At 33.9% G+C, this 16,779-nt stretch overlaps 1 protein-coding gene and 1 pseudogene across 1 annotated transcript in view; one reads left to right on the forward strand and one right to left on the reverse strand.

The window, feature by feature from the left end:
• MSH4 (mutS homolog 4) overlaps window positions 1–16,779 on the reverse strand; it is a 99,877-nt gene that overhangs the window by 29,876 nt on the left and 53,222 nt on the right. Inside the window, 8 exon segments of the mRNA XM_066264969.1 lie at window positions 1,699–1,899; window positions 3,539–3,663; window positions 5,085–5,188; window positions 6,541–6,677; window positions 9,054–9,223; window positions 10,311–10,375; window positions 11,441–11,515; window positions 14,854–14,921. Coding sequence (XP_066121066.1) covers window positions 1,699–1,899; window positions 3,539–3,663; window positions 5,085–5,188; window positions 6,541–6,677; window positions 9,054–9,223; window positions 10,311–10,375; window positions 11,441–11,515; window positions 14,854–14,921 — 945 coding nt within the window.
• LOC136332537 (U2 spliceosomal RNA) lies at window positions 16,384–16,598 on the forward strand (annotated as a pseudogene).

Genomic DNA, 16,779 nt, shown 5'->3' on the forward strand with positions numbered 1-16,779 from the left:
CCAAGTTTATACCTTTCCACATCTCCCAGCCACTCTCTGCTCTACAAAGCAAAGGAACCACAAAGCGTCTGGACTCCTTGTAGTTCCTTGGGAATACCAAACTGTATTTTTTTGCTGTTATGCTTAAGAATATGTTCTTACCTCTGCCTGAAAAATTCTTTCTTTCTCATGCTCTTTCCATGTCATTTTATATACATTATCTCACTTAATCTTTACAACCATTCTCAGAAGTAGGTACTATTACAATTTTCATTTACCGATCAGAAAACTAAGGTAAAATAATCTGCCTAAGATCACATCACCAATCACTGGACAAACTATAGTTCCAAAGCCTATGTTTTTAACCTCAATGCAATTCAAGTCCTACTGTTTCCTGTATGATCAGATCATATGAGACATTATATATACTATTAGGTATTTCAGAGGTTTAAGATAGACAGCAATAAGAGAAGTTCAATTATTCAAATATTTGAAGGTCTATACATTAGGACAGACTAAATAATTCTGTGATGCATAGAGAATTAAAACTAATTAGAAGTTTTAGAAAGTCAAATTTCAATTCACTATAAAGAATGTTTTGACAAATTAGTGCTGTCCAATAATTGGATAGCCTGTTTTTCAAAGGATGGAGCACCTCATAACTATAAAACACAGTAAGATTATGTAACATATAAATCTGTATTTTTATAAGGAGAGAAAAGTTGGCTAAGATGTTCATTTAATTCCAATAAAACTGTAAACTCAAAAAACAAACCAAAAAAACCTGTAAACTCAAAATATTTACCATTGATTAATTCATTCATTCATTCACCTCTGATTTTCTTCCTCACTGAATCACCAATATTATTATTGTTATATTTCTCTTACAATCATTACATTAAATCAGGGTTTCTCAACCACGGCACTTACTAACATCTAAGACTGGATAAATCTTTCTTGTGTTTGTGAAGGGAAAGGGTAGGGAAGCTGTCCTGCGCATTGTAGGGTGTTTAGCAGCATCCCTAGACTCTACATTCCCCTCAGTTGTGACACCAAAAATGTCTCCAGATACTTCCAAATAACAGGAGGAAGGAGGAATCAAATCACCCCTGGTTGAAAACCACAGCATTAGGACCAATCACCACACCTCTGATTCATATGGTCTCAAGGAAACCCAGTTGTCAGAGACAAGAAGTTGTGCCTCTACACCAAGAAATAATGACAATGTTGGGCCAGTGACAGCCATTTGTATGCAGGCGCATGCACATGTGTGCAGTATATCAATTGCTGTGGACGAGTTATTGGTACCCCTTAAATCAAATAAGGGAAATGCTTATTTGACCAATGTTATAATTTTGGAAAAATATTACTTGGGTTATTAAAAGCAGCAGCTTATCCTACTTATTTCACGTTTCCTCACCAGGGTTGTTTTTGATAATTAAATTATTCAGATTAGTAAAAATTGGTACAACATCGATATTTATAATAAGGAAGTCTCTACTTCTGTTATATTCCACAAAATGTTTAGTATCATCCAATCCAAAATTGGAAGGAGCTCAATAAAAACCAAATGCTAAAAGTTATGGTTTACTACTAGACATTACTATATAAGCTTTTAGGTAAGAAAATCTACCACTAACTGTTCTTGGGTTCTAAAATATCACAAAACATTTTAAGTGGGAAGCAGAATTGGTAATTATAAAGTAAGCTATAACTTACCAATCTGGGCCATAATCTGACAAAGTGCAATTTGTTTTAAATACGTAGATTTCCCACTCATATTCGGTCCAGTTAGGATCAAAAAATTACTGCCTTCTGTAATATAGGTATTGTTGGCAACAGGCTTCTCCACAGATATTCTTTCAAGAATGGGATGCCATCCCTGTTTGATGGCTAAAGTATCAGTAAACTCTGGCCGAACTAAAGAAAAAATAGAATGGTTTTTGAAAGATTAGTATATGTTTCTACTTAAAGATTTCATGGTGTGTACGTACTGTGACTCTTTAGTGATTTTACTAGGGTCAATTTTGAACTATAACATTAAGATACTATTTTATCCTAAGTAATATATAAATCCTTCTAAATTATAACTGACATATTCTAAACATCATCACTTTTATTCACTTCCAGGGAACTATAGGATTTAGTTTCCTGTTGTTCTAGGCTCCAAAAAAGTTCATAAAATTTTCAGGTTTGCATAGACTAAAAAGAATCAACTAGCCACTGATTACAGTTCTAAAATAACAATTAATTACTGTTGCTACAAAATTGCACATTACTTAATCCTCACCTCAAGCATTATTTCAAATCTTGTGTACTTGGCTTTCAAAAGAGGTATTAATATAGAGTAAAACCAAATATAAAAATAATTTTATCTAAAACAAAATCTCAGAGGCTAGAGAAAACAAATGAAACATATTGTTAATTTATAGGAACAAATAATGATCAAGTCTCTATGGATATTTTTTGAGGTAAAGGGAGAAAGAAGAAGGTGGGAGGAATGTAAAATGTTACATTCTAGATGAAATACAGGGAAAAACTTGAAAGCATTCATTATAAAAGTGAAATTGGTTAGAAAAAAACATCTTCATTATTTCAAAATATTTTTAACACCAAAAATTAATTACTTATAGGTTTGGAATTTAAAGTTGATCCCTCCCAAATTCAAATGAAGGAACAGAAACTATCTTACTAGTTAAGAAAATTATTAAGATTAGCTGATCCCTAAGTGAAGTCTTTGACCAAAAAGGTCAAAAACGAAAGACTGACAAGTTTGGGCCTATAAAATACCAACTGAAAAAGTTAACATTTACATAAGAAATATAAAAATATAAAAAATTTCTTTATAAGATATGTATTTCCCATTATAAAAATAAATTACCATAATATTTTGGAAATGTTAATGCTGATTACAAGTAGAAATTTTAATGTTATTAATGTTAATAAGTCCATAATTATTCAACCTTAATTATCCATAGTTCTGTAAATTTGCATACTATAGTACAGTTATTATTGATGTTATTTAATAAGAAATTTCAAGGGGATAATTTGAAGTATTTATTTACCATTAGATAATTACTTAACATTTATATTCAAGGCCTATATAAAAATATTTAAATTATATAATTCCGGATTCTGGGACGGTTACATCTACAGAGCTAGTCTAGAAAATACGCATTTTGAAGATTCATTTCTCTCCTGTCAATTAGTACTAGTCACCCTGCTGCTAATGAGCCTTCAGATTGAAACTTTATAAATTTGGATCACAGTTATTTTCACCAAGGAGACAGCTATATAGTCTTTCTTATTTTGAAAACCTTAAAAATTTCTTGCAGTTTTTTCTTTCTGATTTGTCAATTTCTCAGTAAATAATTTTTTGACTTTTAAAAAAATTTTAAGGGGAATTTCACTTTCTCTGTTCTGAGAGAGTCTATGACCAGAGGCAAAAGACTACATTTCAGGTTTAAAATGTAAAACATTTGTCATTATTATATAAAGCAGCTTGAATGGAATACAAGTTTCAGTATGCAACATATTTATTTCAAGGAAAATAGCTTACCATAATCAGAAAGAGTGCAGGCATGAGCAAATGACAGTAGCATATCCAGCATTGACACAGTGTCAGACAGTTTATATAAACAATGAATATGTTCATAAATTTCACTAAGCAGTTTGCACACTACCCTGAAAGTACATGTTTGTTAAGATAAGTAATGCTTTTTAAAGAGGGGAATACAATGTAACGTAAAACAATATTAAATTCATTGCCGAAGGCAAAATAACATTCACATTTGAGTAGTACACTATTATTGTTCTATTATCTCATTATAAACATGAGGAAATTAAAGCTCATATTCAAGGTCACAGCTACTTAGTAGCAAAGAAGCCATATTCTGACATATTAGCACCATGTTTTTTATATGATAGCTTTTTATAAAATTTTAATTAAACTTTTATTAATAAAAATATTTTTAGCCTGACCAGGTGGTGGTGCAGTGGATAAATCATTGGCCTGGGATACTGAGGACCCAGGTTTGAAACCCCGAGGTCACTGGCTTGAGCATGGGCTCACCAGCTTGAGCGCAGGGTTGCATTTTTGAGAGTGGGATCATAGACATGACCCCATGGTCGCTGGCTTGAGCCCAAAGATCACTGGCTTGAAGCCCAAGGTCACTGGCTTGAGCAAGGGGTGACTGGCTCAGCTGTACCCCCCCAGTCAAGACACATATGAGAAAGTAATCAATGAACAACTAAGGTGCCACAACTTCTAATTGATGCTTCTTATCTCTCTCTCTCTCGCTCGCTAATACATATATTATATATTACTTAATATATTATATATATTATATTTTATACAGGTTAAGTCCTCACTATATTTCAACAGATCCCATCTGCTAATAATTTTTTGATTTTGCATATGTTAAATTCACCACAAAAGCTATCATGTATTTTCTCTCACCCATATATCTTCTCTCCCTCTCTCACACACATACACACACACATACACTCTAACAACATAATTATTTAAGCTTTTATGTGGCAGAATTATCATAATTGCGACATAATATAAAAGCTTTTTCCCTTACAAGGAAAAGCATGTTCCCAAAATGTACTGTATCTTAAAATCTTCTATGGTCTTCATCCTAAAATTGTTTTGAAAGCCCAACGTTTCTCTTTATCATCTCAGCTCAACAGTTCTAAAGCCCTATTTCTTATCTCTAGCTGTATTGCTACTATTTCAAGAATGGCAAGAGATTGGCACTACTGTGATGTTGCTGTATAAGTCGTAAGGCATTACAAGTTGAAGAGTTTACATACCATAGGAAAAGAATTAACTGAATGAAACCCAAAATAACCCATGATGTGCCAAGTTCTACACTATGGTAGTAGCATCAGTAGTAATGGGGTATCCGGCAATTAGATTTGCCCTAAAGTTTCTGTGAGGCTCACTAGCCCCAATCACAATGACAAAGTTTTAACTGTTTGTCCAGGAAATGTTCTTTCTTTGCTAATATTTATTCTGCAGACAAAAAAATTAATGAAATTTATTATAGTGTCTCAAATTAAACCAATTTAATTCAATATTCAAAATTTCAAATACTCACATATAAGTCATGTGATAGATTTCTCTCAAAGACTCTTGGCATCTTTCATTCATTTTAATTAAATCTGCTGATGTAAAGCTGTAAGAATTTTTCACTTTAGAAATCTGCCAGGAATTAAAGAACAAAAGTCAAGATTCATGTACACTCTTATGAAATAAAACATATAGATCTTAAAACAATTAAAATGTAGCTATTTAGATTAATCACTTTAATTTTTCAGATACAGTTTCACAGAGAAAGTCCCAATTGTTGAATGAGAAAAGAAAGATCATTTCTAAAGTTAAAGCAGGATTTTTTTTAACTTAGTCCTTCTGACATGACTATTTTTATAGGTCTTCAATGACTGTGTCGAAATGTTAAAACACTGCATATTATGATCAAGTAATATATAGGATACATATCAGTAGTCCTCATTCCATCTCTGGTACTTTTTAGGTCTTGCCCATAACTGAATGTCACTCAATCTCTAACCCCATTACTAAGTTTCAACCCATTCTTTACTTGATCCATCCACATTATTTGGTAATATAGTATATATTCTAAAAGCCTACCATTTAAATCAGGGGTCCCCAAACTACAGCCCGCGGGCCACATGCGGCCCCCTGAGGCCATTTATCTGGCCCCCACCGCACTTCTGGAAGGGGCACCTCTTTCATAGGTGGTCAGTGGAGGAGCATAGTTCCCATTGAAATACTGGTCAGTTTGTTGATTTAAATTTACTTGTTTGTTATTTTAAATATTGTATTTCTTCCCGTTTTGTTTTTTTACTTTAAAATAAGATATGTGCAGTGTGCACAGGGATTTGTTCATAGTTTTTTTTTGTAGTCCGGCCCTCCAACGGTCTGAGGGATGGTGAACTGGCCCCCTGTGTATAAAGTTTGGGGGCCCCTGATTTAAATGGTTTGTTTTTGTCAAAAGGGACTCCCTGGGAACACAGAAAGCAAAGATTAGAGTGGGTTACATTTTCCCAAACTGGTATATTATGGAGGAGTTAATATTTGTATAGGATAATGTATTTTCTTGGTCCAAAAGTTTGGTAGTATTAGCTTAAAATAAATTACATAGGTTTCTCTATTTCAGGACTTTAAAATCTTTACCAGGAAAATGTGCAATGGAGAACTACCTCAAATGAGATGATACAGTATTTACCAAATTTATTTGATCAAAAATACCTTTTGGACTTTCTTTATTCATTTTCCTTTTTTATCCATATCAAACTCCCAGAATTTTGGGAAGCACTATTTGGTATTTCTCTTTAAAAAAACAAACAAACAAGAAACAACTTCTAAATCACTGAGATTAATATAGTTGTTAGGTGGATAGGCTGGAGTAGGAGACGCAATATACAGAACATTCAGAAATTCGGCATTTACAACACAAGGAGTACCTGAAAATACATAAATGTAATCCTGTAAAATCAGAAACAATAATATCCTAACCAAACTCTAGAATGTACCTTAATAAACTCTGAAGGAAGTTGATCATTGGGTAGGGCCATACAATCTATAGTCATCTGGATGAAAAATCCTCTAGCGGAGCTAAAACTTGTCCTTAAAGGAAGACTATATTTTTCTGCAAGCTGTGATATCATTCCTAGTGACCAGAAAAAAAAAAAAAAAAAGAAAGAAATTTTAATGAGAAAATTATTCCCTCTGTTTAAAAATATCATGCGTTATTTTTCTTGTGAAATTGTAGACATGACCCCATGGTCGTTGGCTTAAGCAAGGGGTCACTGACTCAGCTGGAGCCCCCCAGTCAAAGCACATATGAGAAAGCAATCAATGAACTAAGGTGCTGCAATTGTGAGTTGATGCTTCTCATTTCTCTCCCTTCCTGTCTGTTTGTCCTTGTCTCTGTCCCTCTCTCTCTCCCTCGCTAAAAAAGAAAAAAACTGCCCATGAATAAACTGTATTTCACACACTAACAACTATAAACTGACTTTTGCCCACTCCTTTATTTGTTAAATTACTGTATTGGCTTAAATACCACTTCTAGACAAAAAGGTTATTTCTCCCACCACTAAAACCCTTTAGTACTCAAGAGCCTGCATTTTTTTCCATTGATTTGATAGAGTAAAAAAAGGGAGAAAGAGACAGGGAGGGAGAAAGAGACGAGGAGGGAGAAAGAGATGGCAGGAGAAAGAGAAGGGGAGGGAGAAAGACATAAAGAGGGGAAGAAAGAGAGAAGCATCACCTTGTTCCACTTAGTTGTTACATGTAGTTGTGCACTCACTGATTGCTTCTCATATGTGCCCTGACTGGTGATCAAACCAGAACCCTGGCGTGCTGGGACAACTCTCCATTCACTAAGCAGCCCAGCCGGATCTACCTGTATTTTTTAAGTAGTTTCTACACAGTGTTGTACGAAAGTACCTCTATATTTAACTTTGGATGAAAAAATTAGATACTATAAAACTTTGAGGTCTTTATTCTTTTTTTTTCTTTAGATAATTAATTTCAATGGGGTGGCATTGATGAATTAGAGTACACAGATTCAGAGAAAACATCTCTAGATCATTTGGACATTTGATTATGTTGTATACCCATCACCCAAAGTCAAATTGTCCTCTGTCACCTTTTATTTGGTTTTCTATATTCCTCTCCCTCTCCTCTCTTCCCCTCCCCTGGTAACCACTGCACTCTTATCCATGTCCATGAGTTTCAATTTTGTGTCCCAACTATGTATAGAATCATACAGTTCTTAGTTTTTTCTGATTTACTTATTTCACTCAGTATAATGTTATCAAGGTCCATCCATGTTGTCATAAATGATCCGATGTCATCATTTCTTATGGCTGAGTAGTATTCCATATTTATATAGGTACCAAAGCTTTTTAATCCACTCGTCCACTGACGGACACTTGGGCTGTTTCCAGATCTTCACTATTTAAGAACAATGCTGCAATGAACATGAGGCTGCATGTGTCTTTACGTACCAATGTTTTTGAGTTTTGGGGGTATATACCCAGTAGAGGGATTGCTGGGTCATATGGTAGTTCTATTCTTAATTTTTTGAGGAACCACCATACTTTCTTCCATAATGGTTGTACTACTTTACATTCCCACCAACAGTGGATGAGGGTTCCTTTTTCTCCACAGCCTCTCCAACACTTGTTGTTACCTGTCTTGTTGATAAAAGCTAATCTAACAGATGTGAGGTGGTATCTCATTGTAGTTTTGATTTGCATTTCTCTAATAGCTAGTGAAGATGAGCATCTTTTCATACATCTATTGGCCTTTGTATTTCTTCCTGGGAGAAGTGTCTGTTCATATCCTCTTCCTAATTTTTTATTGAATTGTTTGCTTGTTTGTTGTTGAGTTTTGTGAGTTCTTTGTATATTTTGGATATTAGGTTCTTCTCTAAGCTGTTGTTTGACCAATGGAACAGAATAGAAAACCCAGAAATAAAACCACATATATATGGTCAAATTATCTTTGATAAAGGAGCCAAAAACACACAATGGAGAAAAGAAAGCTTCTTCAATAAATGGTGCTGGTAAAACTGGAAAGCCACGTGTAAAAGAATGAAACTCGACTACAGTTTGTCTCCTTGTACCAAAATTAATTCAAAATGGATCAAAGACCTAAATATAAGATATGAAACAATAAGTTACATAGAAGAAAACAGGTACTAAACTCATGGACCTTGTTGGCCATAAAGAACATTTTATGAATTTGACTCCAAAGGCAAGGGAAGTGAAGGCAAAGATAAATGAATGGGACTGTATCACACTAACAAGCTTTTGCACAACAAAAGAAACTGACAACAAAACAGCCAACTAAATGGGAAATGATATTGTCTTTATTCTTTTTAATGTTCCTTAAATGATAATGTGTTAACCTTACCTGTTTTGGTAACAAAAATTAAATCTAAAATATGTATAGCAGGTTGTCACCAGGAAAAAAAAGCATAGCATGCCTAAAAGAGTTTATTTCTTAAAAATAAAAAAATATGCTCATTATTAATTACCTGCTATGTCATCTACAATCTCTGTATACGTTCTTCTAGCTATGTCAAGAAATTCATTTATGTTAGACCTCACTGCATAGCACTTCTGAGTCCTCATATTCAGGCACCCTTTCATGTATCTTACATCATCATTAATTACTGTTTTAATCTTTTCAAGTATGATTCCAAACCTAAAAAAGAACAGTATAGGCAGTAAGTTAAATAGTTAAAATTTATCATTTGAGATATAGTTAATGACAGCAAATAAAAAATAAATAAATAAATAAATCACTGTTGAAAATTATGTTAAAAATAAACAATTAAGCAATATATATTTAAATTTACATATGTTAGAACTGTGACTATGTCAATTTTAAACTACTTTATCGGTTAGGACTAGACTCTTAAAACAACATGAAGCAACCTAAACAATTCTATAATTGCTAATAAACAGATCTCCCAAATTATACATACTGATGTGCCAGGAATACAAAATACACTCCTGAACAACTGTTATGAAAATTCTGGCTTTGTGCTCATTGACTCAATAAACATTTATACTATGTATTTATCATTGTGATGGTACAGAGATTCAAAGAAGGATTAGCATATGGTCTTCACACTCAATTGGGGCAAGGGAGATTAAACATATGAGACTATAAAAGTGATTAAGTACAGTGATCATGCAAACCAGATCTGGTAATACCTGTTTCCCTAACCTTTTGTTTTATTCTGTTCTGTATTTTATTTATAATTAATTCAGTTTTATTATTAGCCTCAGTTTGTGGCCTTATACAAAATCTGAACCTTAAATCAATGAAATAACAGTTCTTTAGTATCATGTCTTTTTGGTCAAGGACCAAGGTGCTACTGCTCAAAACAATATTAAAATTAAATTGTATTTAGATTTTATTCAGTATCCATGTCAACTATTTTTTGGTTATAACAAGCCATTCAGGATGTAACATAAGAGAAAAATATACTTCTTTATTTGCAAGTTTTTTCATAGAAAATGGCTACAAAAAGATACTAAAATTTTGCTATGATTTCAATTTTGAATGCTATTCTATTAACACAAATACTCAGTGTGCTATTACCCTATTTATTAGTGTTTAAAAGATGAAATGTATGGTTAGGATCTTGATGAAAAGTTTAAAGGTTCTATTAATCAAAGCTCAAGTAACTGTTCTACAGAATATAATTAGAATCCTTAACATTAGTTACAATCATGAAGAGAGAAAGAATCTGATATTTTATTAACAAGAGAGTGACAAAGACCTCTTATCTTCCAAGGAACCATAGTAAGCTCTTAATAAAGGTGTATTACAATTCTCCAGAGCAATCTATTAAAAAATAAAATAAAGAAAGTTAAGGATAATAAATTATGATATTATTCTTGTATAGCATTTTACATTTGTTTAATACTTTACAGCTTATCAAGGGCTTTCTTGTTTCATCTTCTCATTTATATAAAATATAGTTTAGATATGTAGGAGAAGACAGATGGTATTGTTCCCATTTTCCATACAAAGATCACAGGGCTAATAAGTGGCTTCTACTGCTTCATTATTATGACTTTTATTTTCTTGTCTCCCAACTAATTGTCAACATTCAATTACTTATTAGAGGTAGGTACTAAAATGGCTATCATTGTACATTTGTAGTATGCTACATATAATTCCAAAATGTGTGTTAAATTTACATTAAACTACAAAAGTGCTCTGTTATATTTCTGACCAGGGAGTCATGCAGTGGATAGAGCATCGGCCTGGGATGTAGGGAATTTCAAATATGAATTATAACAGTAGTGTATTAATGCCACATATCTTAAATTTTATAATCATGTGTTATATAAGAGACTATCCTTGTTCTTAGGAGATAGACACTTTAGTATTTAGGCACTACAACTTATTCTCAAATAGTTATTCAGTAAACTAGTAATTGTTAAGGAAAATATGTGTCTGTGTTGTGTATTTAAAGAGGAAAAAATATGGAAACTGTACTACTCCTGCAACTTTTTCTAAGTTTGAAATTATTTTCAAAACAAAAAATTTAAAAATACTGATGGCTATTCCATACATTAGTGGGACATAAAAATGAGACTAAGAGACATGGACAAGAATGTGATGGTTACAGGGTGGTGGGGGAGGGAAGAGGGGAGAGGGGGAGGGGGAGGGGGAGGGGGAGGGGCACAAAGAAAACTAGATAGAAGGTGACGGAGGACAATCTGACTTTGGGTGATGGGTATGCAACAGAATTGAGTGACAAGATAACCTGGACATGTTTTCTTTGAATATATGTACCCTGATTTATTGATGTCACCCCATTAAAATTAATAAAAATTTATTTATTAAAAAAAATACTGATGGCTAGACATATGTTGTACAATATACACACATATAAATTACCTTTAAAGGATCCACTAATTCCAAGGTATGTTTTAGGTATATTAAATTTGTTATCTTTGATTCAGCTGAATTAACCTATTAACATAAAGATCCAATGTAAACACCATAAATATTTAATATAAAAATGGATTTTCCTCTAAAACATTCTATATTTATCATACAATATACATGTTTATATATTAACCTTGCCAGGATGTTTGCCAGTCTAAACACTGTTTAGACCTATCAAAAAAAAAACTAGTGCACTCACTAATCTACTGAAAGTCTGACAATGAAAAGCATTCACTTCATTGTATCCAACTTTAATTTCTATTTCAGCCCCTTGGTTCACCTTAACCCATAGCAGTGACAGAAGATAATGTTCAATTCTAAGCAACATTAAAGGCTAAGATTAATTTTAAAAGGCATGAAGAGTGTTTGTAGATAGATGATACTTAAAAAGCTGAGTCCAAACATCCCAGATAATTACAGAGTAACAGAAATTTATCTCATTGGTTCCTGTTTGTTCAAGTAAAAAATGTTTCATAGTTCTAGAAGTTCAAATTAATTAAGAGTTTTCAAAATAAAGCAACACCATATGCTAAATTTTATAAATAAACTTTTTATAAATTAAATCATAGCACTATCTCTAAAGTCGAACAGTGATACTAAACCTGGAGAAGTGAAGATGTTCTTGTGGATGACTAATTTACTAGTATGGACAAGAACCACATGATCTCACTCATATATGGAATATAAAACTGAAAGCAACAAATGAACAAGACAAATATAAAAACTCAGGTACAAACAACAGTATGGTGTTTAACAGAGGGAATGGGTGTTGGGGGCAGTAAAGGAAAAAGAGGGTCAAAATATGGTGACGAAAGATTTGACTTTGGGTATTGAACACAGTGTAATATACAAATGATGTCATAGAACTGTACACTTGAAACTTATATGATTTTATTAACCAATGTTATCCCAATAAATTTAATAAAAGAAAAGGGAGGAAATAAATAATGGTTCATAAAAACACTGGTTCGCACAAACATTGAAAGTAAAAGTTGGAGAGAGGATGGTCTTGACAGAAGCAGGAAAATTCTGAGGCTCCAACTGATGCTTATTTGACAGAAATACAAAACTCTGAAAAGAAATAGCCTTACTCTGAGGACATATGAACAATCACTTGATCTCTATTCTGTATAGCAAGGGTTCTCAACTAGGGTAAATTTTGCCCCATAAGGACACTTGGCAATGCCTGAAGACATTTTTGATTGTTACAGTTAAGGAGATGTAACTGCCACCTAGTGGGTAGAACTCAAGGATGTTGCTAAAAACCCAACAATGCACAGAACAACAGAAGATTTATCCAGCCCAAAAAAGTCAATACTGTCAAGGTTGAGAAATCCTGCTGTAGAGAAACTGTCTTACTACAAGTATATAGGCACCCTATTAGCAACTTCTGTCACTGGTGATTTCCTCCCTGTTTATTCTATCTCCCTCCCCAACCTTTCCCTACCATGCTAGTTTTGGAGAAGCTGCTCTGAATCCTAGAGTTGTAATACACTAAATGTTGCCAACACCATTTATATGAGGGAGGCAAATTCTTAATTAGTTGAGTATTTCAGATAAGTATCTAGGCTTGGACAATACCTTAACTGCAGCTTGTGAGGCCCTAAGCAGAGGACCAAGCTAAGATGTGCCTAGACTCCTGAACCACAGAAGCTATAAGATAATAAATATGGGTAGTTTTAGGCTGCTATGGCTGTGATAAGTTGTTACACAGCAATAGAAAACTAATAATCTCTTTGCAGTTTGTTTCTTCAAAGCCAGCAAGAGAGTCTCTCCATGAAGAATGGGGAGACAATTCTCTATTGGCCTTTTGCATTTCTGCCTACCTTGTGAGCAGAGGCATTGAGTGTCTTTGTTCTGCACAATCTTTTCAAGGATGTTTGTATAGTGAATAACCTTGAAAGATACAGCACCTTTCGAGAACAAAGGACAGGTGTTCTTACAGTCTTAGAAGATTAAAATGGTGTCATCCTCTAGAACAGCAGGCAAGTATGCTTATGTCCCATTAGAAAAGCTTCAGGTTCCCTAAGCCCAGCAATTCTTCTTGCAACATACTACAAGTGGGAAGTGGAGCTTGAGGAATGAATTCAGGAAAATGCTGATACTCTGACTACTGCTATTGCTGTGAGTCTCATTTCCTTTCTCTCTGACCCAGGAGTCTCATGTCTTCTGTCAGCATCCATGAAACTGTGTCAAGCTAACTTGTTAGTTTGAAAGTACAATTGACTAACAGATTTCTTCTAGTCCTTGATAATACTATGCTGTAACTGCTTTTTTTTTTTTAACCAAAATCTTACACTGGATCATAAATTCCTTTGGCTTAGAGATCCCTTATAGTGTCCACAGCACTTAACACAGTGCGTGGTAAAATAAAATCACTGTTGAATGAATAAAAAATAAGCCATATACTACAAATATGGCAGTCTGAAATCAGTTGAGAAAAATTAAAAGTTATTCAAAATGAAGCAAATAAACTTGGGTGAAACTTTAAAAAAAGATTTTAGTATTGATATTTTCAACTATTGAAGAAAGAATTTTGGATGTTTATAATGAAAAACAAACTTTCTTAATACAATACATTAAATACTATAGTCATAAATACTGTATAGAAAGGAAAGACATTTGGGCTAATCCAAATTAGAAATTTTAAGCATTATTCTCATTAATTATTTATGACAAGAAAACTACATTTTCTAAAGTCAGTATTCTTAAGGGAAAATATAATAACTCATCTTAGGCAAGCAATTCTATACTGGAGATTTTCCGAGGACATTTAGTTAATTCAGAAGTTTTTGCTTTCAAAGGCATAAAATATCTATATATGAGCCTGACCAGGCAGTGGCACAGTGAATAGAGCATCGGACTGGAATACAGAGGACCCAGGTTTGAAACCCCAAGGTCACCGGCTTGAGCACAGGCTCACCAGCTTGAGCACAGGGTCACTGGCTTGAGCATGGGATCACAGACATGACCCCATGATAGCTGGCCTAAACCCAAAGGTCACTAGTTTGAAGCCCAAGGTTGCTGGCTTGAACCTAAGGTTGCTGGCTTGAGCAAGGGTCACTTGCTCTCCTGTAAACCCCCCCCCCCAGTCAAGGCACATATGAGAAAGCAATCAATGAACAACTAAGGTGCCACAACAAAGAATTGATGCTTCTCATCTCTCTCCCCTCCTGTCTGTCTGTCCCTATCTTTCCCTTTCTCTGTCTCTGTCATACACACACACACACACACACACAAATCTATGTGTTAATAATGAAGCATTTTTCTAAAACATTTTGATATTTTCCAGCTGTTACATTACATTAAGACAAGTTACATCACAATGTATACAATAATATATCATGTATATATGAACATACCGTGTCTTGCTTTGGAATTTGGACTAAAACAGAAAGAAGTTGCTCCGTATCAAGAAATTTTGATATAACTAAAACAAATAAAAACTATGAGCATGTGACCTTTGTTACAGTTTAAAATATACATCACGTAAAATATCTTCAAATAATAAAATAGAACAGTTCTACATGCAAATATTACTTGTTTTAATTGTCTTTATCTATCTTACATGTGCCAGGAATAAAACAATAAATCCTAATGGTTATTTTTTTATTTTGACAATCCACAATCTGTCTTCCAAATGTGTCACTGCTAATTACCCCTCCCTTCTTGAAATTCTACTTCTCAGGTTTTTAGATGTTGCTTATCAGAATTCCCTTCCCACCCTTTTGATCTCTAACTTTTCTTCCTGATACTTAAAAAGATCAGTTTAAAAGCATAGTTAAACCACTAACCATGTAACCTTCCAGAAGTTACCTAACTTTTCATCTTTTAAATGTAGATAATGACATCTACCTCCTAGGGTTTTTGTAAAGTACTCTGCACATACCAGAGCTCAAAACATTATTCTCCTCAACTCATTTTCCACTTAAAGTATTCTATAAAAGTAATTTTGTAGATAATATCTTATACCCCTTTTAAATACCCCCATGTTGTGTTTCTTTTTATTTTTTTCCCCTTAACCATTTTTCCTTAACAGGTCTTTCAGGAATGTGCTCATTGCCCTGCCCTGGTAGCTCAGCTGGTTAAAGTGTTATCTTGATACACCAAGGTTGTGAATTTGACCCCTGGTCAGGACACATACAACAATCAACCAATGAATGTATAATTTAGTGAACAACAAATCAGTATTTCTCGCTCTCACTCCCCTCCCCTCTCAGTCTAAAAGAAATCAATAAAAATTTTAAAAATACACTCATTTCTTCATACTTAAATTTCAGTAAACTACGGTAACTCTTAATGACTAATGGTTATTGTCATCACTGTAATGTGTGACCTCAAGAATTTTTGTTTCAACTTATTGATACTTTACAAATTGGTCTCAATCTGTTATCCTTTAAAAACATTTTTTAATGTCACTTGCTTTCTGTTCAAACTGCTAAGTCTCTTGCTAATTTTAAGTTTGCCTACTTCTAGAACTTTTCTAATTTGCCACTTCTCTGGCAAATTAATTATGTTTAAACTGTCTTTAAAAATTAGAGTAAATAGTTCAGTATACTACTTTTATACTGTTCGATATAATACTATTATGACACTTTACCAGTGATTCCACTGGAATCTTAAAGCCCTCACTTAGGTCTTTCTCTTTTTCAGTCTATTCTTTCTTCCTTTCCCAAAATCTATCATAACAATGAAAATAATGTTTATAAAAATAAGGATTTGATCAGATTACTCTCTCAGTTTAGAACTGTCAGCTCCTTATGTCTGTCCTGCTTCTTAAAATCCACATTTCTTTCTTCCTTTCCCCAAAGCATTATATAAAAGGCCCTTCATGCTCAATGCTCATTTCCTGCCATCCCCAAAGGCTTCAAGTCATAAATAAGTACTGGCCCATCGTTTCTCAGCCTTTTAGCTAAGATCAGGTATAGTACCTGTTGTTATCAGTTTAATAAATAAGTGCTGGCCATACCTTAAATACAGCAAGCTCTTTTATGTCAATTTAAGTATATTGCAAAAGCTTACATTAACTCTACCTTTCCCAATTTTCCAGAAAAACAAGTATACCCTAGCCTGACCAGGCAGTGGCGCCATGGATAGAGCATTGGACTGGGATACAGAGGACCCAGGTTCGAAACCCCAAGATCGCCGGCTTGAACGTGGCTCATCTGGCTTGAGCATGGGCTCACCAGCTTGAGCACGGGGTTGCTGGCTTGCGCATGGGGTCATAGACATGACCCTGTGGTCACTAGCTTGAGCCCAAAGGTTGCTGGCTTGAGCCCAAGGTAACT

Source organism: Saccopteryx bilineata, chromosome 3, assembly GCF_036850765.1.
Source record: "Saccopteryx bilineata isolate mSacBil1 chromosome 3, mSacBil1_pri_phased_curated, whole genome shotgun sequence".
Lineage (NCBI taxonomy): Eukaryota > Metazoa > Chordata > Mammalia > Chiroptera > Emballonuridae > Saccopteryx > Saccopteryx bilineata.